The sequence below is a fragment of the Limulus polyphemus genome, unplaced genomic scaffold (assembly GCF_000517525.1).
Source record: "Limulus polyphemus unplaced genomic scaffold, Limulus_polyphemus-2.1.2 Scaffold1317, whole genome shotgun sequence".
In the NCBI taxonomy this organism is placed as follows: Eukaryota; Metazoa; Arthropoda; class Merostomata; order Xiphosura; family Limulidae; genus Limulus; species Limulus polyphemus.
In genome coordinates, this window is record NW_013666927.1 from 17,579 (window position 1) to 43,381 (window position 25,803).

General features: G+C 32.5%; 1 protein-coding gene across 1 annotated transcript in view; it reads right to left on the bottom strand.

The window, feature by feature from the left end:
- The window catches only part of LOC106463069 (zinc metalloproteinase-disintegrin-like daborhagin-K), a 45,866-nt gene that overhangs the window by 6,615 nt on the left and 13,448 nt on the right, over nt 1-25,803 (bottom strand). Inside the window, exon 2 of the mRNA XM_022390476.1 lies at nt 12,268-12,356. Coding sequence (XP_022246184.1) covers nt 12,268-12,356 — 89 coding nt within the window. The remainder of the gene's footprint in view (nt 1-12,267; nt 12,357-25,803) is intronic.

Here is a 25,803-nt window from a genome sequence, read left to right on the forward strand (position 1 = left end):
CAGCTAAGACAGTTTTATTTTTCTAACAGGGTGGTTGGCCTTTGGAATGGGTTGCCTTCAGATGTTTAGGAGGTAGTTAATTTACGTGAGTTTAAGAGATAGCTAGATAAGTATATGAATGGCTTTAAGATTTTTTTATTTATTTATTAATAGTTTTAGTTTAGAGGATAGGACAGCCAAGATGGACGGTAGATCCCATGTTGTCCCAAAACATCATGTTATGTTATTTTGAATCAAGTTAGAACTGGAATATCTTTGATGTAAACTAAATCTGACTGCTGACCAATGCTATCAGGAAACAGAGGTCATCAGGTTACATTTTCCACTGGACAAAAAAGAGCAAGTTGGTGTTTAGAACCCAAGTATTTTCTTTCTTCTGTATTGCAAAAAGGAAGCCTTCAAAACTAACAGTTGCATAACATGGAGTGAGGACTGTCTGTTGTTGCACATGGGCATGCATTTGGAATTTTCTTTCTCTTTTTTTTTTGCCAAAAATATATTTGTTTGTTTCACCAAAAGTATGGGCAATCTGTTTACTTTCATACAAAATGAATACTTAGCTCAAATATTTTTAATTATAAGAATTTCTGTAATTTTTCCTCGTTGGATTCTCTGCTGTTATTGCTGATAATTCTGATACTTGTCGGGAAATCGGTTTTTTAACTGAAAATACCACACTGTACGCGTGTTTAGTTGAAGTTAACACATTTCAGATATTAGTCTCTAAGTACATCACAACCCTAGTGGCTCAGCGGTAAGAATAAGGTTTTACAACGTTAAAAATGGAGTTTATATAACTCAGATAGCCCATTATATAGCTTTGAGTTTAACAACAGAAACTTTAAAACTTCATCATGTCAACTAAGTAACTGTGTTCACCTGGCGATAATGGCAGTGGTCAACTATTTCGTAATACCTGTTGTGATACGTGTAATATCCATTTATGTTTTACTGTTCGGGAAATCACGGACGAAATGTGTCTTCTACATAAAAATACTTTGCCAATCATTAACTTTTAAAGAATTCCTACAAAGTTGATTACTATTTTATGAAGCGTATACCATAACATACACAAACGTTTTGCTGAAACGCCTTATACGTTACACTAAATTCGTCATAGTCTATTCTGTCACACATTGTAATAAAAGTTCAGATAAACGACCTTTACACTCCAGATGTAAATATATTTGTTTGTTTTTTATTACTACCAACGTTTCGCTTTTACAGCTTCTTCGATGTTAATACATCAAACTGTTTGATATTGAAGTATACGTTAATTCTGTATAGACATAAATAGGACAACTCGTGCTCAGGACATTGACCTAACCTAAAATCGAAGTTACAATGACGAGTGTAAGAACCTGAATTAATGGGCCACGAGACTGAAAGTTACGAGAAAAGACATGGGAGGGGTGAAGTAGGAGAGTTAATAAAAAGAAACATGAAAAATTCTGGTAAATGTTAAAATCCCCGCATGTTATATTAATACCCACTTTTTTGGCATTCGGATAGGAATTTGTGATATAATATACTTAAGTAAGCCTATTCGTACTTAATAAAGTGTAAACATTTATACAACACATGCGTTGTCACTGGATATTTAGCAACACGTCTATTGATCTTTTGAAAACTATACGTCCAATTACACGACCCAAGTGTAATTCTTGTCATCAAAAGTTACCGTTGTAAGCATGGGCACCCGCGCGGGTGGGGGGTGGTATAGTGCCCCCCCCCTCCTCGGATTCTGGCGATTTCCAGTCTTCCATAGAAGAAAACTATTTCGATTTCATAATTTTTTCAAACTTGAGTTACTTGACCCACCCACCCCTTTTTTTTTTCTGCGGGCGCCCTTGGTTTCAAGTTAAGTAACATCAAAACACTACTGAATCTAAACGATATACAAAACTAAGTTATTAACAATTAAATCAAACCTTCAAACATTTATATATCTAAGTTAATATTATGAAAAATTTTTCCGTCCAAATTATATTTCGTCATATCATCACAAAGTAACTTACTGGAAATTTTCGCATGTCAAAAAACAATTTAAAATGCTTTTAAATTTTTGAACTTGGCTTGTTCTGAAAACGACTATCAACAACTACTAATCTCACGAACAATATAATATATGAAGTTGTTGATTTTTTCATGTTGTGACCTTGCTTTAACAATGATCTGTCAATAGAAACTAGGCTTGTTCTGAAAACGACTATCAACAACTACTAATCTCACGAACAATATTATATATGAAGTTGTTGATTTTTTCATGTTGTGACCTTGCTTTAACAATGATCTGTCAATAGAAACTAGGCTTCTTTGTTTGCTAGTGTGTTTTTCTTTTCTTGAGGGAGGAGTCAGATATTATACTTGACATGCATTAAACAGTTATGTACCCTCAAAAGCTAGTGTCAACAATACGATTATGAATTATAAATACCAAACGACAGCAAGCATCACAGGCACTGATGTGAAATATTTCCTTGCCTCCCCTCTATCAAAAAACAAACTAAACAAATATTTGTGCCATTTTACGATTTTCAGGGGGGAAAGTTAGTTCATTGTTTGCCTTTATAAAGATCGGTTTCAGTACTCTCAAGCTGAGTTTGCCTTCATTAAGTCCGGCTTCGGAAAACTTGCGTTTGTTTTCATCATTTGCTGAAAATATCAATCCTGACAAGTCGATCCAACTAACAGTAAATGAAATAGGTTTAGACTGTTTTTCTTTTAAATAACTCTAATACGTGAAACTTATGAAATTGCATTTTCTAAAAATTGAAACCGTCTATTCGTAAAGTCTCATGATGTAATTTGTAGATATCTTTAATGTCTTATACTAATTCACGTGACCTTCATGCATTTAATTTAGGTTATTTAACACGTAATTCATAACTCGGGGTCGCAAACTTTCCCGATATATTACCGATTTCTGCGGAACGTTAACTGCGGAGTTTGAACACTGAAATAGGGCATTTAGTACTAAAATAGAACGGCGAAAAATATTTTTTTTTATTAGTGTTTTTATTTTGTTAGGAATAAATACTCGAAATCTTACGATCGTTTGAAAATTGCAATTTCCTGGCCGTTTTTCTCTTTATGTTCTTGTTCTTTCGTTTTTTCCGGCTTTCTTTCATGAAAATAAATGACAATTCTTTTACGATTTTGTTGTTTTGGAGGATGTATACTTATGTTGACCTTAGAGCAAGTACAGAATATATAATGAAACACCTCCTTGGGCTCCCCCTTCAGCTGCTTGCCTTTCCTTCTTAGAACAAGTACAGAATATATAATCAAACACCTCCTTGGGCTCCTCCTTCAGCTGCTTTTCCTTCTTAGAACAAGTACAGAATGTATAATGAAACACCTCCTTAGGCTCCTCCTTCAGCTGCTTTTCCTTCTTAGAACAAGTACAGAATATATAATCAAACACCTCCTTGGGCTCCCCCTTCAGCTGCTTGCCTTTCCTTCTTAAAACAAGTACAGAATATATAATGAAACACCTCCTTGGGCTCCTTCTTCAGCTGCTTGCCTTTCCTTCTTAGAACAAGTACAGAATATATAATCAAACACCTCCTTGGGCTCCTCCTTCAGCTGCTTTTCCTTCTTAGAACAAGTACAGAATATATAATCAAACACCTCCTTGGGCTCCTCCTTCAGCTGCTTTTCCTTCTTAGAACAAGTACAGAATGTATAATGAAACACCTCCTTAGGCTCCTCCTTCAGCTTCTTGCTTTTCCTCCTCCTTTTTCTGTTTGATTTGGCTGATCTTGCTTTTTATTTTATTTTCATCAGGGAACTCTTCGATGGGGTTTGCCTCCTTTATCATCTCATATCTTTCCAGAACCACTGCATAGCATGCCTTTAGTGCAATAATGTTTTCATTTGCATCAAGAATATCATTGATGATATTTGAAAGCACATCTGGAAAACGTATACGAGTTAAAAGTTGGCCATTTGCTGCTCTTTATATTTTGCAATAAAGGCCCTGAATGCCGAACGAATCTCGCTCTCAAGGTACATCCAATGCAGTGGGGTATTTCATTTTCAACTTCTCAAGCATGCGACTAGAACCTAATGTTTTTTATCAATTACATTTCCATCATCATACATTTGCTTCACATCATCTATATAACGATGATACACTTTTTTCCATAAGTTTTTCCTTGACAGGCCTTATTGCCCATTATTATTGCCCAACCTTTCTTAAAAGATTCGTAATGTTTTTCAGGTTCAAGAACAAAATTACTATCTACATTACCATCATCGATACGTTGAATAAATTCAACATATCCTCCCATCCAGTGGAATTTCAGTAGGTTCAGAAAGACCCCGGATTTAGTTCCGTTACGTTGAGAGAATCAATGCAAAAAAAGTTTAGCCAATTATCTTTTTTTTTCCGGCCCAAATAGCCCCGTGAGAAAAAACGTGTACCATTATATTGTGGATTAGAATATTTTTATGGTTAAGTTTGCACACATCATTATAAGAAGTAAGACTTAGCCATCTAAAAATAGTTTTCATGCCTAAATTGGTATTAACCACACTTAGTGATACCAATGTCAAAATACTTTGTTATCAAATCTTACAACCATCCACCCCCACAAAAAATTTTTTGAAACTGGAACCCAAACTCTAAGGTATTGTAAGGTTATAATTTTATGAAGGTAACAAAATTATTTAATTCCGCGAGTGGTTGATTTTCAGTCATTCAAAAACTCCCAGACTTCCCTCAAAGAGGGTAACATTTCATTTTATACGTAAGTGTTGTAAAATCTTGAATGGCAAGATAATTGCAATGTAGTAGTACTTACAACGTTTCCGTAACACAAGTCTTGGAATAATGGGTATGCTCATTTTGTTATGACAATTTTTGAGATAATCAATACGTTGGGGCGAACTCTGGCAGACTGGTAGTTTGTAGACCTTTCTTTGGACGACAACTCTGGTGCTTTGAACTACATAAGTTCAGGTAACCTTAAACCATTTGTAGGACACGTAGAGAAGAAGAAAAAAAGCTGGAGGGGTTCAGAACATAGCTTCCTTTTCACACAACTCTGCCTAGTTTCCTTCTTAATTTACTTGTATACAGAAAAACACGTTTATCGATCTAAGTAATTATTAAAATAGAAAAGTACTCCGTTGATGGCCCATAATAATGGTATAGTTTATTTACGTAATAAACCACTATGCACGTGATGAAGTCTTCTCGTGACAAATGGGTTCAAAAACGATAAATTCAGCAACAAACCAACACAATGACATCTCAAATTCCAGCTGCATAGCTGTAGTATCCTGATAAACCATTTATCAATTCAGATTGTAAGTACAAAGACTTTCCTCCATACTGGATACACACATTAAAAAAATCTAAACACTTACTCCATTCTAACACTACGAATACTTCTTTTATTCCAATTCCAAGAAATTATCTTTATTAAAATGGCCTCATATATTTTGTCGTCGAAATCTAGCCCATACGTCCCTGTTAACTACATACCACTGTACAAGTTGTATTTGACACATTCTAATTAAGTTGAAATGTCAGAAAACATTTTTGCTATATTACACCATTATAATTAAATGAAAGACAATTTAAAAAACGACAACCAATATGCATATATATTATATTGGTTACAGTAAATTCTAAGTAACTGCAATATCATTATTAAATTTTCTAATACTGCTCACAAAGTTTTGTCCTGAAATTATCAATAAAGGTTGATTTTCTTATTTTTTTTCTTGTTAATATTTATCATGCTTAATAAATAACAATATTCAATGAAACATATAATAATTTAATGTAAAAAATCCCTTTACGTCTATGAACACGAAGTATAGACTAATAAAAGCTTCATTTAAACGGCGACAATGACGTGGTTGGTACAATGAAAATATTAAAATTAGTGTTTATTCGATTAGTAAAAGTAGTTTATACAAAAAAAAAAGTTCTATATTCACAACATCTTTCGTATTATGATGAGAGCGGATAACGTAGGAGAATAAACTGTCAGTCTTCGAGTCAAATGAAGGGAAGTTAGAAATGGGTAGGGATGACCTTGGCTAAGTTGAATACAAGACTTAAACTAGATACTCTTACTTGCAATGAACGTCATGAACGACTAACACTTCCAATTTATACATTAAAATAAATTAAGATTCGTGGTCTTATTTTTGAATAATGTGCATGTAATCCCGTGGCAACCAAGTTTTAATTAATCCATATTTGTGAATATAATTCATAAATATAAGAAAAGGATTAATTACAATATAATGATATTAAACTCGTTGCTTAAATGAGTCATACAAAGCTTAAAAACTTCAATATTGTTGATAAACAAGTACTTTCAGACAAAAATAAATACAAGATGGAACATTAAATAATAAACAGAATTCCTTTAACACCCTTTAACACTTTATTTGCTATTATATTTCTAAAGCCTTATCTGGTAAAAACAAATGATAGTTAAGCTGAATATAATAATAATAAATAGCGCAGTGAATGGTAAGATTATCATGATGTACAATATACATTTTCAAATTATCAGTTTTACAGAAACGTAAAGTTTTCACTTAAGTTTTTGCAACATGATATTTTGAAAACAAAGAAAATTTGAACGATTCTAGTTAATTCTACTGTACCTTGTCCTTTACGTACTAAAACTCATATTATATTCATAAATTTGACAAAAGAAATAGAAAAAACAGCATAACTAATGACACATTGGGGAAAAAATTAGAAAATTTCTGTACAATATTAATGATATTGTATAAATAATGAGTGGCTAAACTGTCGTCAGAAATTTTCGTATTATCACTGCGAACCACATTAAAATATCAAGGGTTGATGAGACTTTCTTTTGCAAGATGTCTGAAAACGTGAATAAAATAATTTGGTTTCAAACAAATTACTTCATATTTGCTGTCTATTCTTCGTGTCTCAAGGAATTTAGGTGGGGTTTTCAAATTGTGATTTGTCCTTTATGGCATATTAAAGAACAACCTCATAATTGAATAAAACTGAAACACCACAACATTCTAGGCCAGAAAGGGATAAACTGACATATCTATTAACTTAGGTTTATCTACCACCACAGCTCAATAAAAATTGTATATCTAAAGTCAACTCAAAATTAATTTTAAACGGTCCCTTAACAAAATTGTAAAAACATAACTGTGACATCTGGTGGTCAAGATGATTCATACTATAACGAGTTTACGTTTACCGCCCACATCTACTTATAGCATTCACAGTGAATTACGAAGGTCGAAAATGACAAGCTAATTCACTACAACTGAAAATGGTAAGCTACACTGGGAATAGGGATAGAATGTCAACCCTATGTTTATTATTAAGGTCAACGGAGTTACATCACTATATTATCCATCAATATATATTAATGAACTTTTACAAAGTACCATTTAATATAATTACACAATACTAAAAATAGTAAAGTAACTGTAATAGTACAAAGTAAACTATTTTAAGTGCTGAAACTTAAGAAGTAGATGATAAATTGCAGAGTAACGCCAAATATTTAAAATTTATGAAAGTTAATATACACCGATATTTCTTAGACATATTTCAACTTTAAATATCCTGGAATGAGATCTGTTAATAATATAAGTCGTTATAAAAAGTTTTGGAAAATATTAAGAGGTCTTCATTTGCCTAAGGCCCGGCATGGCCAGGTGTTTAGGGCGCTCAACTCGCAATCTGGGGGTCGCGAGTTCGAATCCCCGTCCCCCCAAACATGCTCGCCCTTTCAGCCGTGGGGGCGTTATAATGTGACGGTCAATCCCACTATTCGTTGGTAAAAGAGTAGCCCAAGAACTGGCGGTGGGTGGTGATGACTAGCTGCCTTCCCTCTAGTCTTACACTGCTAAATTAGAGACGCCTAGCGCAGATAGCCCTCGTGTAGCTTTGCGCGAAATTCAAAAACAAACCAAACCACTCACTGTAACAAGAATGTTATTTAATATATGTATATGATAAAGTATAGCAAGAGTAATTAATAGAAACATATAAAAATACAAATGAACTCCCAGGAAGGGGAGTATAAATAAAAATAAATGGCAAAGAAAGAAAAAAGGAGGAATCCTGAATAGCCGCGGCACAAATTCTTTTAGGCAGGATTAGAGTAAACTAATCTACGATACCTTTTTTTTTACTTTTTATTAGCTATATTTTTGTGCGCAAGCAATACTCATCACGATCTCTACCAGCCTACCCTCAAATTGAAATTATTTTAGACAGGATTAAAATAAATTAATCTATGAGATCTTTGGCGTGGTGAAAATACATCAATCTAAAGGATTTGACCTCCCAGTCCAAAACTTTTAATTAGATCTCAAATCGGCCAAGAGATGACAGAGATACGAGCTAAAAGTTTGTAATTGGGAGAAGGAAAAAAAAACACTCAGAGCAGTTCTACAAGCTTGCGGTGAAAAATACTCATAAATGATATATAATAGGTTTAAAGTAATGATAGTTAATACTACTCCATATACCTAACTTTGCTGGCAAAAACAAAATATGAAAACATATAAGCTTTTATACAGAATATAGTCTGGGGCAGTGTCAAGTCTTTATTTTCTGTAACAGGAAGACAGCTATACTAGTATTAGTCAAGCCTTAGTTGGCTCAAAGTCAAAAGACTACTTTCACTAGCATGCTTATGAAAATGAGTCATAATAGTTTCTAACTGTAGATATAGACTGTGCATACACAATATACGATAGACATCAATATGCACACAAATATCATTGCTTCATGAGACAGTATAATGTCAAAATATATTAACCAATCAAAGATTAATAAAATTGAATCCAAATCGACCAACAGAAGAAATAAGTCAACCCTATCTGACTTGTATATAAATTACATATTATATCAAGTCACGTTAACTAGCCTCAGTCAATTGAAAAGCTTATTAAATACCACAAAACCCTTTAAAATAGTAATTACTTCAGTACTTAATGGAAACCATGCTCTATTAAACACCAAGAAGCATATTTGTAACAATAATGAGACTACTAAAATCAAAGTTCATATAAAAATTTAGTATACCTTCAAACGTCATAACAACAGTCCACTTTATAATATTACTTATCAATGAATGGAATGAATTAAACATAAATTATCACACCAGACCAGTGAATAAACATTAATTAAATTACGAGTGTAAGGCCAGATTGGTTAAATGCTAATTTGTTTAAAATTTCTTAAGCACAGCAACTATAAATTAATGAGTGAACTTAATGTTTGGAACAATAAATCCTGTGACACAGAAAGTATGTTATTTTCTACTATAGAAACCCCCCTATAAAAGAAAAATATTCAAATTAGTACTACAAAAGTATTAAGGAAAGGTATGTTTCCGACTAGAAACCATACATTAAGGGAAAGTATACTGGTTTAAACTAGAAACCCCATAGTAAGGAAAAAGTTTGTAGTTTATTAAATTAAGGAAAGTAGGCTTTTTTTTTCTACCAGAAATCCTGTATTAAAGAAAAATTTGCTGATTTCTTTATAAAAATATGATTTATAAATAGATAAAATTACTATGACTTGTTTACAATATTTTTCCCACCTCAGATCATTGTTATTTTACTATGGTGAATCAATGATCTGAGAAAACTACAATATGACCTATTTATCATGCTTTGAGAAATGATTATCATGGCCTTTTCTTAACCTAATGATATTTTTTATTACAATTTTAAAAATGATTTTTATATCTTGGCTCTAAACCAATAATTTACTATTAAGGTTTTTTACAGTATATTAAGAAAGACAAATTACCAGTTTTGGAAGAAAAAAAACCCAAATCATACAGTATTTTTATACACTGAATATAAAATAGAAAACATGAAAAATGCACAACTCCAGAGACAAGCTATCTGGATGATAGATAATGTATACAAATTTATTATATATGTGCTCACACTCTGCTTTCTATAAAGTACAGGTATTGGTTTTGAGCAAAAATATGGGTTCCAGCTTATTATATATAAAGTGTTAAAACCCAAATATCACACTGTATATGAGTTTTTAATCGAGGAAAGAATTATGGCAGTACAATTGGAATTTTTACACTGTGGCCTCCAAACTCCCCTTACAGTCACCCAATCCTGCACATAAAGTAACAATTTCACATTGGGCGTATCTTTAAGATGTACTCCATTTTTGACAAGATGTAGTGTATAAAATTACAAAGTACCTAAAATCTCATAAATAATAAACAAATTCATGTGACAGATAGTTTGCCTTCATGTTGTCAAATTAGTTTAGTAGAATATTAGTGACAGAAGCAACATCTGAAAATATTACCAGCCCAACAACAGGAAGATTTTGGATCAGGTTTCTAGAATTTTGTAATATAGGTTCATGTAGATGCACTTGTAAAAACTCTTTTCTATGGGTTTGAATTAAATACCTGACTCAAATTCAAATGACATATATTTTCTGGAACTTAAATACCTCTGGTTTTAAAATAGAAATATGTGCAAGTCTATGGGGCAATATTAAAATTATCTCTAATATGGGGGTCTCTAACCTATATGGAAATCTATAATTAGTAATGTTGTAATTAAAACTTTAAAATGTTATACAGAATCTTAGTTTCTCAAAACAAAAATTTCAGCTTGCTTTCATTAACCTTGTTTCTGTCTACATTGCACTGCAGAATTGCCTAGTTTTTTTTTACTTAAATACAACTTCACTTGACCCCTTCTTGTATTTAGGAGTTGCTAAAAGGCTGTTGCAGTGATATTTAATAAAAATATTCAAGATGTAATAGAAAAATAGAAGCATAGTAGAACATAGCAAAACAGATTTTACAGTGTATGTAATTTTCTCACAAATCATGCTAAACTATGGTACCATACTAAATACATATTATAAAAATTAATTAGATGCATCATCAGGATTTATTGCGAATATTCAAACGTGTCATATAAATGTGGTTTATACTTTTTTTTTGTTATTAGGAATTCTAACATAGGAATGCTACACCAAGAAAAGGTGTGTTGTTTTCTGTCACAGGAACCCTACTACAAAGGAAAGTGATACATATTTATGTAGATTTAATTTAATTACAAACACATTTTGTTCTTGTAACACCGTATAACCAAAGCTTCATGGGCTAGCTAGTTTCATTACACCTTTACATCCCTAAATATATAATGTCTTGTAGCTGTGCCAAAAACTTCAATAATGAACATATATACAGACATTCATGAAATTAGGAACCTCCTTTCACTTCACAGAAGAATTTGCAGATATCAAAACCTCTTTGCACAGTGTGAATATTATCAGTATTGTTGCCTGCATGTGAATATCATCAGTATTGTTGCCTGCATATGAATATCATCAGTATTGTTGCCTGCATATGAATATCATCAGTATTGTTGCCTGCTCTTGGAAACCCCACAATAAATAATAATAATAAAGTTAACTACTTACTAGCCTTTGGCAATTCAAACATTTATCATAGGTGCAGGTGCTGTAAGATATTAATTTTTTTTTCAATTGGTCTCTAAAATTCTCTTTTTAATTCCTACAAAGGCAAACCTTAGAATAAACTTCAAGATATACTGTATCAGATCCACTTAAAGTCAACAAATCTTAGTGGAAGAGCACAGCATAACCCTAGACATATTTAAGATAAACAGCATTTAACAAATTGCAAGTACATGCATACATTTTTAAGTACTTTAAAACAATCAATAGAGGCATTGGTATATATATCCTCTAGAAAAGTTTTAAATCACCATTTCAATATGGAAAATGAAAACATATCTACATTTCTTTTAAATTAAAAACTAAGCAAAAATATCAGAATGTATTCTCAAAAAGCATTTTTTATCAACAACTTTTGATTAAATAAAAACAAGAGGTACTCTACATCAGCAGTTCCCAAACCTTTTCCAGTCTCAGACCCCTTTTCAAAATCTTCATAATGTCATGGACAACAACCAAAATGTAACATTACAAATAGGGTTTCCTAACCATATAACAGCTATCAATCCATGAAAAACCCCAAGAACTAGCCCATGGAACCCTAGTTACCTACAGTTTATGAACCTAAACTGTGATTTATTTCAGACATCAACAAGGCTTAATTTTTCCATGTTTTTTAGCTGCTTTTATAAGTACGAAGGTTCTGTTGTACAAACAGATTAAAGTGAACATTGTTCATAAAATCTGCTTACTGCATCCCCAATTTTTTTCTTCTTCTTTATTTGAAAACAAAAAGATAACAAGTTTACCTCACTCCTGATCTCTCTCTTTTCCCTGCCATCTGTAGAATAGACTCTTGGATAAACAATTTCATGGTGATAGAATTCAAGTTTTGGATCTGTTGCAAATAAAAAGTATACAATTATAACTACATATATTATTATTTACAAAATACATGATATTAGTCTTATTATTAGGCTTCTATTTTATCACCTATTATAATTTTAAATGCAAAGATAATTCAGTGCTGTCCTTCCACAAAAAAAAAAGTTCACAAACAAATAATAATAAAACCAGTAAGCTTGGTATACAGATATTTTCTTAAAATTCATAAGAAATTGATCAACAACTTAACCTAGTACAATCTATTGCTTTGTATGACATAAGGAACCTACAAACTTTGTAAATAACAAAATAGTTTCAAACAGGTAACATTAACGTAGTATCAAACAATGTTTCATCTCTAACCAAGACATTTTCAGCATATGCAAGATACCAATCAGCTTGTGAGGTGTGTGTGTATGTAAGAATGGAAGCCTTACCCCTTTCTATTGTTCTTCTTCAATTGCTTACATCATAGTATTTTGCCAATGGATTGGAATTTAACTGAAGAAATAGGATATATTCAATTCTTTAGGTTATCTTCAAAGTATATTTTATGAAGCTATTCTACAAGTGTATAAATGCCTTATTTTGAATCTTTGTTCCACATAATTTATGAATTTCACTTTTGCCAAACGTAGATGTAATTATAATGAAGAATACAAGTAAATTTTAAGGTTTTACTCTGAAATAATTTTTGATAAGCAAATAGTTTACTCATGAACTTAAGTTATGAAAATTAACTAATGAAACTTTAGGAGGCATCAGACAAGATATTTTTTTTTTATATGACACCTGACAGCTAAATGTTTAAAAACATTTAAAAAAAGCCAAGGCAAAATCTACAACACAAAAAAAATTTCAGTATTAAGTAGGAATGAATAAAGATACATCCTATAAGCAACCTATATACTTTCTTCCCAAGTCTTCTCCAGAAACAGAGTCTAATAAAATGTAATATATGTATACAAGGTGGATCAAAAGTGTTTGTATAGTCATTTCATTAATTAAATTGGTTTCATTTGTGTTCCAAATATTTTTCTTTAGAACCATCCCTGAAACGTATAATACTAAGCGTAACAATCATATACTAACTTTTGCCCTTGGTACCCTGTATATTCTAGTGTTGTGTTACTCTTTATTAGATTTTGACAGAAACAGTTATTTACTCTCTTCTCCTGATATTAGAGATAGCTGTTTAGAACTCTTGCTCAGAGTAAAAAAACTTAACAGAATTTAAGACCAGGCACAATCTTGTGTTTTATAAGAAGCTGTTTGCAAAATCTAAAAAACCATCCTAAGAATATATACAATATTTCGAGATGTCCTTCACTGCAGATGTAAGTGGTTGTAGAACAAGATTATCCAAGCATTGACACAATTATCATTATAGAAAGTCTGAACACAACACTGTCAGTTATACACACAAGGAACACATGGTGACATTGTACAGCACCACTTTAAAAAAAAGTGATTTGTGCATTCATGGGCATCACACAAGTCATAGTGTGAAAAAGTGTATATACAGTGCTTACTTGTAGTATACTACAAACAACAAAGCTTTGAACAAAAAAAAAAATTCAGTACTGCTGAATAGAAATTTATGAAGTTTTTCCTTTCTTTTCTTTTTTTTTGGGGGGGGGGAGGGGAAGATCACACCCACCATCTGCCTACTCAAAAACTTTTCATGTTACAACAAAATCAACACCCTACATGTAATTACCACAAAACTGTTGCCAACATAAACAAACAATGGTATGCAGTAGAATATTTGTTAGGTTCATCACCTCCCAGGGATATTTTTGGATAGTAAGCTAGGTGCCAATAGATACTGTCTAGAGATATAATAAAATAAGCATTGAAACAAAGTGCACATAAAACTTGGGTGCCACTTTCCATGCATCCATCTGGGTGTTTGCTAATATATTTTATATTGAGCTATCTGACTATCTGTCCACTAATTGACTATCCATCGATTTTAATTTAACACAACAATGTTACTTCTCACCTATACATGCATTTATCTCCATGTATCTATTTTATATATATCAAAGTGCATGTCTATAAGCCATCTTTCAAAATACAATGGAATCTAACTATATGAATTTAATTATTTCATGACGAATGAGGAAATACCATCTGGAAGCAAACCAAAGTTATAAAAAAAACAACTAAGTGTTTATTTTGTTCACACACACAGGAAATGTTATTGTAATAACTGTTTAGTCTCTCCTGCGACATACAATCATTCAGATGTCACTATTACATAGTCTAAGCTCTCCATTCTCAAAAGTTGTAGTTAACAGTGCCATTCACCACACAGTATGATAAAGCTAGAGCTAAAATGCACCAGAAGCTCTTACGGATAAAGAAGCAATAATATATACACAGTTAATATTATTTATTCACATGCCCTGGTTTTGATAAAATTCTATAAACAAATCGCCATAGAATTGTTATTTTATCAATATTTTTAAATCACCAGTTTTAGATCCATCATAATCCTGCTTACAGCCAAACATGGTAGTTTTCTAACTTTATATAATAGCCAAACTGTTTCCCATCTGGACTCAATTCATAAATGTAAACATTGTAATTACTAAACCTTTTGTTAATATTTAGCTTGAAAACTGTCAAGTGTTTATTTATCTTTATATAGTTTTAGCTATAAAGGGTATTATTGTGAATGAAAAGTATTAGGCAGATGATATAAAGCTTAATATAAATATTATTACTCTTACTTAGTTCTAGTGCCAGTACTTAATAACATCGTCATTTGTACTGATATGACAAATTATGGATACTTAATTAAGCCTTAAGTTGTAGATTTCAAAAAAAAAATCAAAATATTTGTTTTATATGATTCTATATTTTGAAAAATTATATATTATGATTGAGTAAAAAAAAGTAAATATTGCTGAAATATTGGGTTGATTGAAATAATTTTACTTTTGATATTTGGTAACGTTTTATTGCTCTTTACAACATTGTAAATAATTGCCATTTTGTCAGTTACTGTAATAGGTAATATATTGGTTTTTTTACTTGGAACTAAAATATTTTGATAGTTACTTTGTAATGTTTTTAAAGTTTGTATTAGTAAGTAAAGCATTGATATTTATCAATTAGTGATAATAACTTTCTATTAGCACAAAGCCATACAGTGATTATCTATTGTAAGGAATCAAACCCTGGATTTTTAGTGTTGTAAGTCTGTAAACTTACTGCTGACTCAATGGGGAAGAATAATATTGAAAGATATGTCAAATGCTGAAAATTAAGCTGTTTGTATATTACTGTTAAAGTTGCTACTACTAGTATTATTACAAAGATAACACTTCATTTCATAGATTTTACTTTAGAAATTGTGTAGTAGCTGTTACAGGAACTGAGTGTGGAAACTAAATCACAAAAACAATAGATAATTCCCATCACTGACTTTGGGCGAAAAGAAAATCCACATTCTTATTCTGAGATTAAGATAAAATATAAAATATTTGGCTTTTATGTGTAAGTGCCCAACATTAAACTTTTGTATTTGAAACATTTACATTATAAAACAAATTTTAGATTTTTAACAAAATTTTTTAAATTTTTCATCAAATACTACTGACTCTGTCTCAAAGGCATGGTTATTTTACCAGTAAAAATACCCATATATAAAGTTTTATACTTTGGCTTTCACATTCAGTTTCATAAATGATTGAGGTAAATGTAAGGAATGTTAGGCTAAAGGTAGTATTTGTACTAGTATGTTGGTAAATAGCGGCTTGAACGCTAGTGTCCTATTCCAATTGGCCTGAGTAGCTCTGCTATTGGGAGAAAGGCCTTGTTGACATCGGATATAGCAGATATGTTGTGGTTGACATGTTACATTTTTCTTTACTTTCACTCAAGTTCATATAAATATTAATTAAGGTTGCTGTTTATTTACTTTATCTAATAAGATCTTATAATTGCTAACTAATGTAGTCTTCTGCTGTTGGTGCTGTGGTCGCTTAACAGCTTAGGGAAAAAAAAAAGCTAGCTTACTTGTTCCCCAGTTTAAATATGTAAAATAAATAGATAATATCAATAATAAAAAATCTTATGTTACCTAATTTGATGTTTATAAAAATTATAAATCTAATTTTGATTTGCTTTGACTTAAATAAAATTGATTGAAACTATGATAGAAATTAGAGTTCACCAATTTAATCTTGTTCACGAAAAAAAGACTAAGATAGTTAAAATTGCATAAGCGACGAAAATATCAAAATTAAATAACAGGTTGAACAATTGCCAAGTTTTTTATATTTTTATTTAAAGAACATCCTTCTTTTCGAGCTAGCGCTCTTCGTCAGATCGTACAGCTTACAAAATATGCGGCCTATTTAACTAATGAATGAGTATTTGCTGTAAAATCCTTATCAATGCAATAAGTGTCGCTACCAGTTTTCTTTATTGTAACGCCATGGAATTTAGATTAACAGTTTCTTGTCATCATCCGCATGCACCCTGTACAGCCGTATCAAGCATCATTATTTACGCTAATTGCTTAAGCTAATATCACGTGACGCTAAACGCTCTTTAATTAGGATGATTTTATCAAATTTAGCAAAGTTGTGCTGAAAAGTTGGCAATGAATAATCAGTAATAATTGTTCACCCGTATGATTATTTTAAAAACTTGAGCTAGAAACTACTAAACTAGTTTGCTTGGCCTAAGCAATATTTTTTGTATGCACGTCCTTTCACCTAAATGTTCTTGGTGTTCTAAATCATCCTTCTTTAATCCGAATGACAAAAAAACTAAAAACGGTCCACTTTTACTTTTAGGTGAAGGTCTAGTAAAAATGTTAGAACCATAGCTCACTTAACTTTTTTGCGTAGGCGTACGCAAAACTTTTGGTCAAATTTGAGCGATTTTTGTTGAATAACTTTGGACATGTGGCATATATTTACACCAAATGAGACTCCTAATTGTATGTTAAAAAGATCAATTTGAAAAAAAAATCATGAAAGTTATGTATGTTGTTTTATCAAACAAAGTTTCCGTACTTTTGGTGCGAAGAAGAAACTCAATCAAAATTGGAGATATTATATCTCAGGTATTTTTTAATGGATTGCCTTGAAATTTGACATGTGAAGTAAGAGTCCCGTAGAGCATATCCACTATAAATATGCAATAGTTTGGATTACCGCAGTTCGAGATACCGAACGTTGAAAATCGCTAAACTATCACTACCAAAACAATTTGCAGGTCACACTGTGTTATCAACAGGAGTGATACTTTAGCGATTTTCCACTTTCTGTAACTCGGACTATTCCAAATCATCACATATTTTCAGTGGATGTGCTCTACTGGATCCTTACTTCACATACAAATTTTAAGGCAATCCATCCATTTAGGGTGAAAGCATGTGGAGATACGTGAGTATTGGTTAAGCCAAGGAAACTAGATTAGTAGTTTCTAGCTCAAGTTTTTAAAATAATCATACCAGTGAGTTGTTATTCATTATTCATTGCCAGTTTTTAATCACAAATTTGCTAAATTTTATTACATTCTCCTAATTAAAGAGCGTTTAGCGTCACGTGATATTAGCTTAAGCAGTTAGCGTAAATAATGATGCTTGATACAGGGAATATGCGGGTGATGACAAGAAACTGTTAATCTAAATTCCATGACGTTACTATAAAGGAAGCTACTAACACTGTTTTAGAGAGTAAAAACCACCACCATATATTTTAAAAAATCTGGTTGGTTCTGTAAAGTAAAGGTCTGTTCCGAATAATAGGGTTGCTAATGTTTGTTGCTATCTAATGCCACTTTCCTACTTGCTGTGGTTTGTTGGTGTTTATTGACAAAAAGTCATGATATCTAATCAAAAACACCTTAAGTGTGAAAGAAAGATGCGACCAAAAAGGATTCAGTGTGCGACTTAAAGGAATGAAATCAAAATTGGCTGTCAAACTGGTAGCTACAATTATAGCATTGATAAGAATTTTACAGCTAGGCTACGTATTTTGTTTTACCTACCATCATGCCTCAAGTTGAATTAATGAATGAATAATTGCTGTAAAATTCTTATCAATGCTGTAAGTGTAGCTGTCAACTTGGCCTCCAATTTTCATATAATTCCTTTAAGTTGTACGCTCAATATTTTTTATTTTCACAACTAAGGTGTTTTTGATTGGATATAAATACCATCTCCACCACTCCTCCTGTCGTATCCCAGCCGGCCTGAAGAGCCCTGGTAAGTAAGCGAAACGCCTTCGATATTGGTGATAGCAGATATGGTGTAGATGACATCGTTATATTCTCCTTTATTTTCACTCAAGTTCAAATAAATATTAGCTAAGGTCGTTATTTGCATATGTGACGTACAATGTATCAGTATTACATTGCATGTCATAGCTAACTGAATAATGGCTACTAGCAGTTCCATGTTTGTGCTAACGAGAAAAATTAAATGATGTGACATCGTGTGGTCCATTTTTCTGCTTAAAAACAAGTTAAACCGTGAGTTAATAGTTCATTTACTTTATATGTGATTTTAAGGAGTGTGTTCAGAAACTCCAAGAAAAAAGTAAGAAACTATAACAAGGGCTTGTTCTGATGAAGAAAGGTCAACCTTTCATAAGTACTAGGGTTGTGGGGTTTCTTATTTTTTTGTTTTTGACAATCTTAATGCTTCAGATATGTTTCACTTAATAATTAAATGAAATCAAATTAAATACACATTCAAGAATGAAACGTAGATCATTATTTGAATAATGCAAAACTGTTCGCTGGCACGTTATATTAATTTATAAATTAGTATAACTAATTTTGTACGTGTAGTTGTTTTTTTGGCGTTTAAGAAATTTAATACTACCCGTAAAAGTATCTTAAACATTTTTGTTTTCAGTTTTACGTTCTCTTGTTTAATATATTACTTTTACATGCAATATAAAAATTTAATTCTGTTAATGAGGCCCCCCCAGTGGCACAGCGGCATGTCTGCGGACTTACAACGCTAGAAACCGGGTTTCGATACCCGTGGTGGGCAGAGCACAGATAGCCCATTGTGCATAAATTCAAACAAACTGTTAATAAGAAGTAGACGCAATACCTCCATCAGTTAAATTAATTTTTCTTTGCCTTCAACTACACAAAGACAGCATTGTTTATACTCCAAGTGACGACACAACAGGGCGTATGTAATATTTCTTGGTGATTGTCACGTGCTCACGCTGTCACCACGTTGATGAAAACCACGTGCAAGGTGAAAGGAAAGTCTTGCAAAATGCTTAACTATGAACGGATTTTCTCAACATACAGCTCTCTGCTGAATACGAAAAATGGTTTATGTATAAGACCATAATTTTGCATTAAAGACACGGATAATGAAACATAAGACAGTGGAATAAACAGAAGTTCCAATGCAATTCCAAGTTAAGTAGCACCTCACACTAACAAATCGTACAGTGTATTTTTTTCTTGTACTTACTGTATGGTAAAATATTGTTTATGGTCTTTTTCATGTGCTGTGTGTACTTTAACCATAGCGAAGTTTTTTTAATGTTTACTGTACTATTTTTTTTTGTAAGTTCTAGCTTCAACTCAAGTGTTATCATGTCGACAATGTAACAATATAGTAAGTAACGTATTAGCAAATAAGACTTGTGTGGCCCATTATAAAGGCCATTAGTATTAAATAAATGATTTAGAACTCAAAACAGTACAAATAATTTTCAGCAAACGGATGATTTAAGGTCTGAATCATTATACTAGCAATAAATGTCAATATATTGACACTGCGAAACCGCTATAATGATGATATTTCGAGTTTAATGCATTTGTCATGGAGGAAAGCCGGTTACAGTCAACAGTAGACATTATAACAACATCAAGACTCTGACAAGTACAATTTAAGCCTTCTGTCTTCCATTGTTCGTCACACAAGAGAGGTGATCCAAAGTCATCTGTATTCAAGATCTGAATAACTTAAGTGAAATATCCTTTGTTTTTGTTTTAAGATATCTTATTAACTTTTAAAGTCAGAATTCCGTGTGAAGATTAATTAATCACTTCCTGAATCTTCTCGCTCAGGCCAGAGATTAATTTATAGAAGTCTCACGTTAATTATCATCCATGAAATATTAATAGATCTATTATATTTCATTACTTCACGTTCGAAAACCCAGAATTTTAATAAAAAAAAAGTCTGCAAAGAGATCATCAATAAAGAAGAACCGAAACCTGAAAACACGATGTCTTAACTCTCATCGTTAAAAAGCGCCCTCTACTGGAGAAAGACAGTGTATGCGCGTGGGAGAAAGAGAACAAATTCATGCTAAATGAAAGTATCCCTACCGTTCTTTGATCATAGTACAAGTTAAAGATATACACATGGCTATGGTAAAGTCTACCTTTGTCTAGTAAACATGAAAGAGATTATGTATATACGCATGTGTGTGCTTGTAAACATACGCCTTGTTTTCCCGTGGGACTCGTAGATATTGATCAGATGTACCACACAGTATAACACGCGTATATTATGATAAAATTACGTTATCGAAAACTACACATGAACAAACATGTTGCTTGCTAAGTCTTGATGATATTTCTGATAATGCTTAAAAAAAAAGACGACATAGTCTCAGCTAAATGTATATTAATTTTGTTTGTAAGCTCTTACGCTTGGGCGTCATTAATGATACAACACACTTTCAGATTCGTTTTTATACGTACACTGTCATTTTCAAACACATTACTTGAGTGTTTAAACATCTCGTATATACAAACACAATTTTGTCACTGAAGGCTACATATAATCGAACTGATAAATGTTGTATACAGCTAAAGAAAATCACACATTATAGAAATTATGCGTGTTTTTCCTTGTCTTTCACAACTAACCTTTTATCGAAAATATAAAATACACTTTGTAATTTCCTTTCAAGAATGACTCATGAAAACATTATATAAGGTGCACCGTCTTTCACGTTACGTAGCTTCATCATTGTGATGGATTAAAAAAACGTTATCACAGCAATCTCTATAATTTCAGCATATATGGCAGTTCTTTTTTAAAGCATAATTTGTAAAATTACACCAGCTTATCATTTCGTTGGAGCATTCTGCTCGGTCGTTACCACCAAGAACTGAGCTTGCTCGAATACTGAATACAATAGTGTAATAATGATAATGTTTTTGCTTTAGATCAGAGCACCATATAGCCGTTGATAAGCAACCTAACGACCCGAGCATCCTGTTGTTAAATTCTTTTTAGATTTAACGGGCAAACTGGTAACCTACAGCTGTTCTGTCTTTCCTGGCGTGAGAAATTAGAGCAGTTTTCTCTTTTACCAAAGTGTTGCACAACAAAAGTTATTATAGGCGCAAAGATGTGCTTCTACGTGGGTCACCGCTCTCGTTCCTCTGTCTGCGTAGCAGTCACGCTTCAGTCGTTAAAGTGTGATGAACGCAGCACCATGTGGTCCCTCCTACAAAGTAGGGTGCTAAGTTCATGGTCAAAAATCCTAGATACCATAAAATCAAAGGTTGTACCAATATTTGATAGTACTTTTTTTTTTTTTGGGAAATCTCACGTGATCTGCAATATGTTTTCTCACAGATGTAACCGAAAGATTACCCAATGTAAGAAACAAATCAAAAGATTGGTTTGTTCATTACGTTTAATCGCATATATATAATAGGAAAAAAAAAGTATTAGTGTGACTTATACGAGTTCCATTTAGGAAAGTTCAAGCATGAATTTGATTTTTTAAGATCAGTATTTTTAAACGTATTTTAACTTCAAATGATTTTTTTATATCTGTAAAACACACGAGAAAACAGCGATGACCTAAATGTCAAATCCAAACAAATAATGTAAGAAATGTTTACATAAAATAAACATTTTCATAACTACCCTAGAAAACTTAAATATACACTATCAACCCCCCAAGCAAAAATTTTGCAATATACTAATGCGTGAGAATAAATGCAAACTAATTAGTAAACAAATTTAAGAAAAATTTGTATTTCTCTATGCAGAATTAATGTTGTATGTCATCGAAATTGAAAAGAAAAGCAAAAAAAAATCTAAAAACTTGTTCATTAAAATTTTTATGTCTAGTCAAACCAATTAGGTAGTAATAGCTAACGAATGACAAACCAAGTCTAATTGAGTTACTGTTTGTGTTGTGACGGATTTAATATCATATATATATATATATTTTTTAATATCGATGCTTGCTTAAGTTAAATATATATTTACAAATGTACATAACTTACACTGTTAAATCTATCTGTATTGCGAAATTCCCGCCTATTCACTAAAATGGTAGAAAATTCTCGAGTATAAGAATCAACAATATGCGAGTGTACCTAAACACTGGTGTATCGTTTATATTGTTGCGTAAGCTGAGATTTCGAGAAACTCTCCTCAAGCCTATAAATATAACCAACGCGACGCGCCAGAAGACAGTATATATATATATATATATATATTATTGGTTTGCTATAAACTTGGGAAGCTATAACTGTGATTGTTATAACGCTTATTAATCGGGAACTTTAGATATTTGACCAGGAACGTTTATAGATTTCGAATATTACAAACCATTTAACTTGAGCGGATTCACATCGGACATTAGCATTTTGAGTACATGTAGATACAATTCCCTTAACAGGGAGCTAGCTAGCTCTATATTTTCGGTCTTCGCCGACCAAATAACGATTTATCTCCCGCAGCAGTTATATATTTTTTTCTTTTCCAACATAATTATTATTAATTAATTTAATATAGATTGCACAATTTCTGTTTGATGGTTACATTTAGCTGTATGTGAGCATCGTGTTATTTGAAATAAAACATATATCGAATTCCTTTCGGACAAATTTTAAAACATGCTAAAAATAAAATTATGAACCTATGTAGCAGTTTTGCAAGATATCCCAAGGAGAAAATGATTCATCAATCAATAAAAGTCGATTAAAGCCTCTTAAACCACAATATATAATTTTTATGAATTAAATATTGATAGATATTTGGTTGGTTTCGTCAACTGAAGTTTAATGGCGCAAAGCAACGAGTAACCGTTAACAAGTCAAAAATAGATAAAATACGAAAAAGGTAAAAAGAAAAGAAGCTAAAACCGAAACAATGGTCATAAATCAGATTAAAAATGAAATACAATTAAAAATACCAATGACCCTTTAAAGGGTAAAAACACAATCAATCTGGACAGTGTCACCCATCGCCAATGAAACTGTCCATCGTCAGGGGGTAAATCTCGAGATCACACATGTCTAAAATGATGCCACCGCTGGCAGTCATAGCGATAGCATGAAAGTAACATGTGAACCGAGTGTCACAAACACCACAAATTGGCGGATCAGTTCCTCACAAAAGAAACTGTTGCCAATACAGAGCCTAGACAAGACAAATCCCTCTTTCCCATTACTACGTAAACTAAATGACCGAACAATAGAGGATTTGATCTGTAAAAGCTTGTTATTATGTTGCTCACTCCAAACTGACCACCAACTGGAGTGAAGCCTTGCTTTGATGATAGGTCGAAAGTCCATATAAAGGACGGTCAAGGCTGCGACAATGCTAAAACAGACGGATTTGGCTGCAATGTCAGCAAGCTCGTTCCCACGAATGCCATCAGGGATGGGAATCCAGAAAACTGAATAGAAACGAACGATAAAGCTAGTTGTTTCTGAATACCCAAGAGAATCGGGTGGCAACTCCTATTAAGCGATTTCAGGAGTGTTAAAGAGCTAACAGAGTCAGTATAATTAGTACAATTAGTGTAATACTTAGCTTCTACATAATCCAAGGCAAGTGAAATTGCACACAACTCGGCAATGAACGCAAGGTCTGTGAGCAACCACTGAGCCACAGGAAACCATGGCACAACCCACAGTTGCCAAATTTCAAAACAACCGTAGAAATAGAAACAGAAGAATAGTTCTATAGCTGTTTAGCAAGGGAAAATGCTTCCATTCGTGAGTAAAGACAAATGACAAGTGGAATGATAACAAGCCATTGTGGGATAGGCTGATCATCGGATTCAGTAATATTGTATAAATAACTTTCTTGTTTATGTACAAGTTAAACTGTACAACCGTCAGTCTCAAAACAGAAAATCGTTCGAATTCCAAAGTAATAAAATGACAATTAAGACTCTAGGAACAAGTCTTATAGCAACTGTTGTCACTGTGAATAATACTTCACCGTTTATATCAACGAAACACTGCAACCAATCAACTCTTCCTAAATTGTAAAGAAACCATTTAGCATCACTTTTTGTTACTTCCAAAGTTTCACTTTCTGTATTTTATTATGCCTCCTATAAGCACAAAAAGCACCTCATACAGAACTACACGGGGTGCGAATTTGTTGCATGTAACCTATTTGCTGTGGAAATTATAACCACTTGCCCATTCATTTATTTTTTAAATGATATTGATAAATAATTTTTAAGTTGAATTAATTTAGATAATTTGCCATTGAATAATAATTAATTTTAAAGGTACTTTGCGCCGTGGGTTCAGTGCGTGAGTTTACATCTAACCTCGAATCTCTTAACCCAAAGGGGTAAAAAAAAAGGTGGGTCATTTGAAGGTTAAAATCTATAAATATATATATGAAAGTTTAGCACGTGTACATGTGTCATTTGTTGTGTGTTTATGGATTCTTGCAGTTAACAGTTAAGTGTCTATTAAACACCTAGAATATAAGAAGGTAGGATACATAAACATATCTGAAAAACGGTGTATTACACGTATTCCTGCATACCCGTTGTTGGTGCGATAACTCGCAAATGATGGGAAGTTTTGTTTCTATTTTTAGATGCACGGGTTCGCTCGTGTGATTGGATAGAAATGTCAAAGCATCAATTACCAGTATGTAATGAACTTCTGATGAGCCCCTTCTTTCCTATAATCTTACTTCGCTTGTGATGAATTATTTACATCTTTGCCCAGTTATATTAGAGGTGGAATATACTTGCATGTAGACGTTAGCAGTTTCACCTAAAGACTTTTGTATACGAAACGAAAGCATTGACACCTTCCTAAACATAAGTAAGGGTAGGGGGGAGTACAAGATATAGGTCATGAGGATACGTCAGTGAAACGACCTTGGTGCACACGTATGCCTTGTATTTATGGCACAGTTACTAAATTGGACCCGAACAGAGTCCGGTGGTTAACGTGCTGGACTGTGCATCTGGGGTACTGTGGTTCGCAGCCCGTTACAGAAAAAAAATAGAAATCGCGCTTGAAACTTTAAGGCCATGGGTGCGTTATAAGAATGACAGCCAAATTCCACTATTCAGTCTGGGTGGTGTTGATTAGCTGCCTTTTTTTTTTCTAGACTTTCACTTCAAAATTAAGAACGAAGAATTCAACAAACTACTTAGTAAGGCCATCTACATACACCCTATCACTCACGCTAAGGAAGTGAGTGACACTCTTATAAC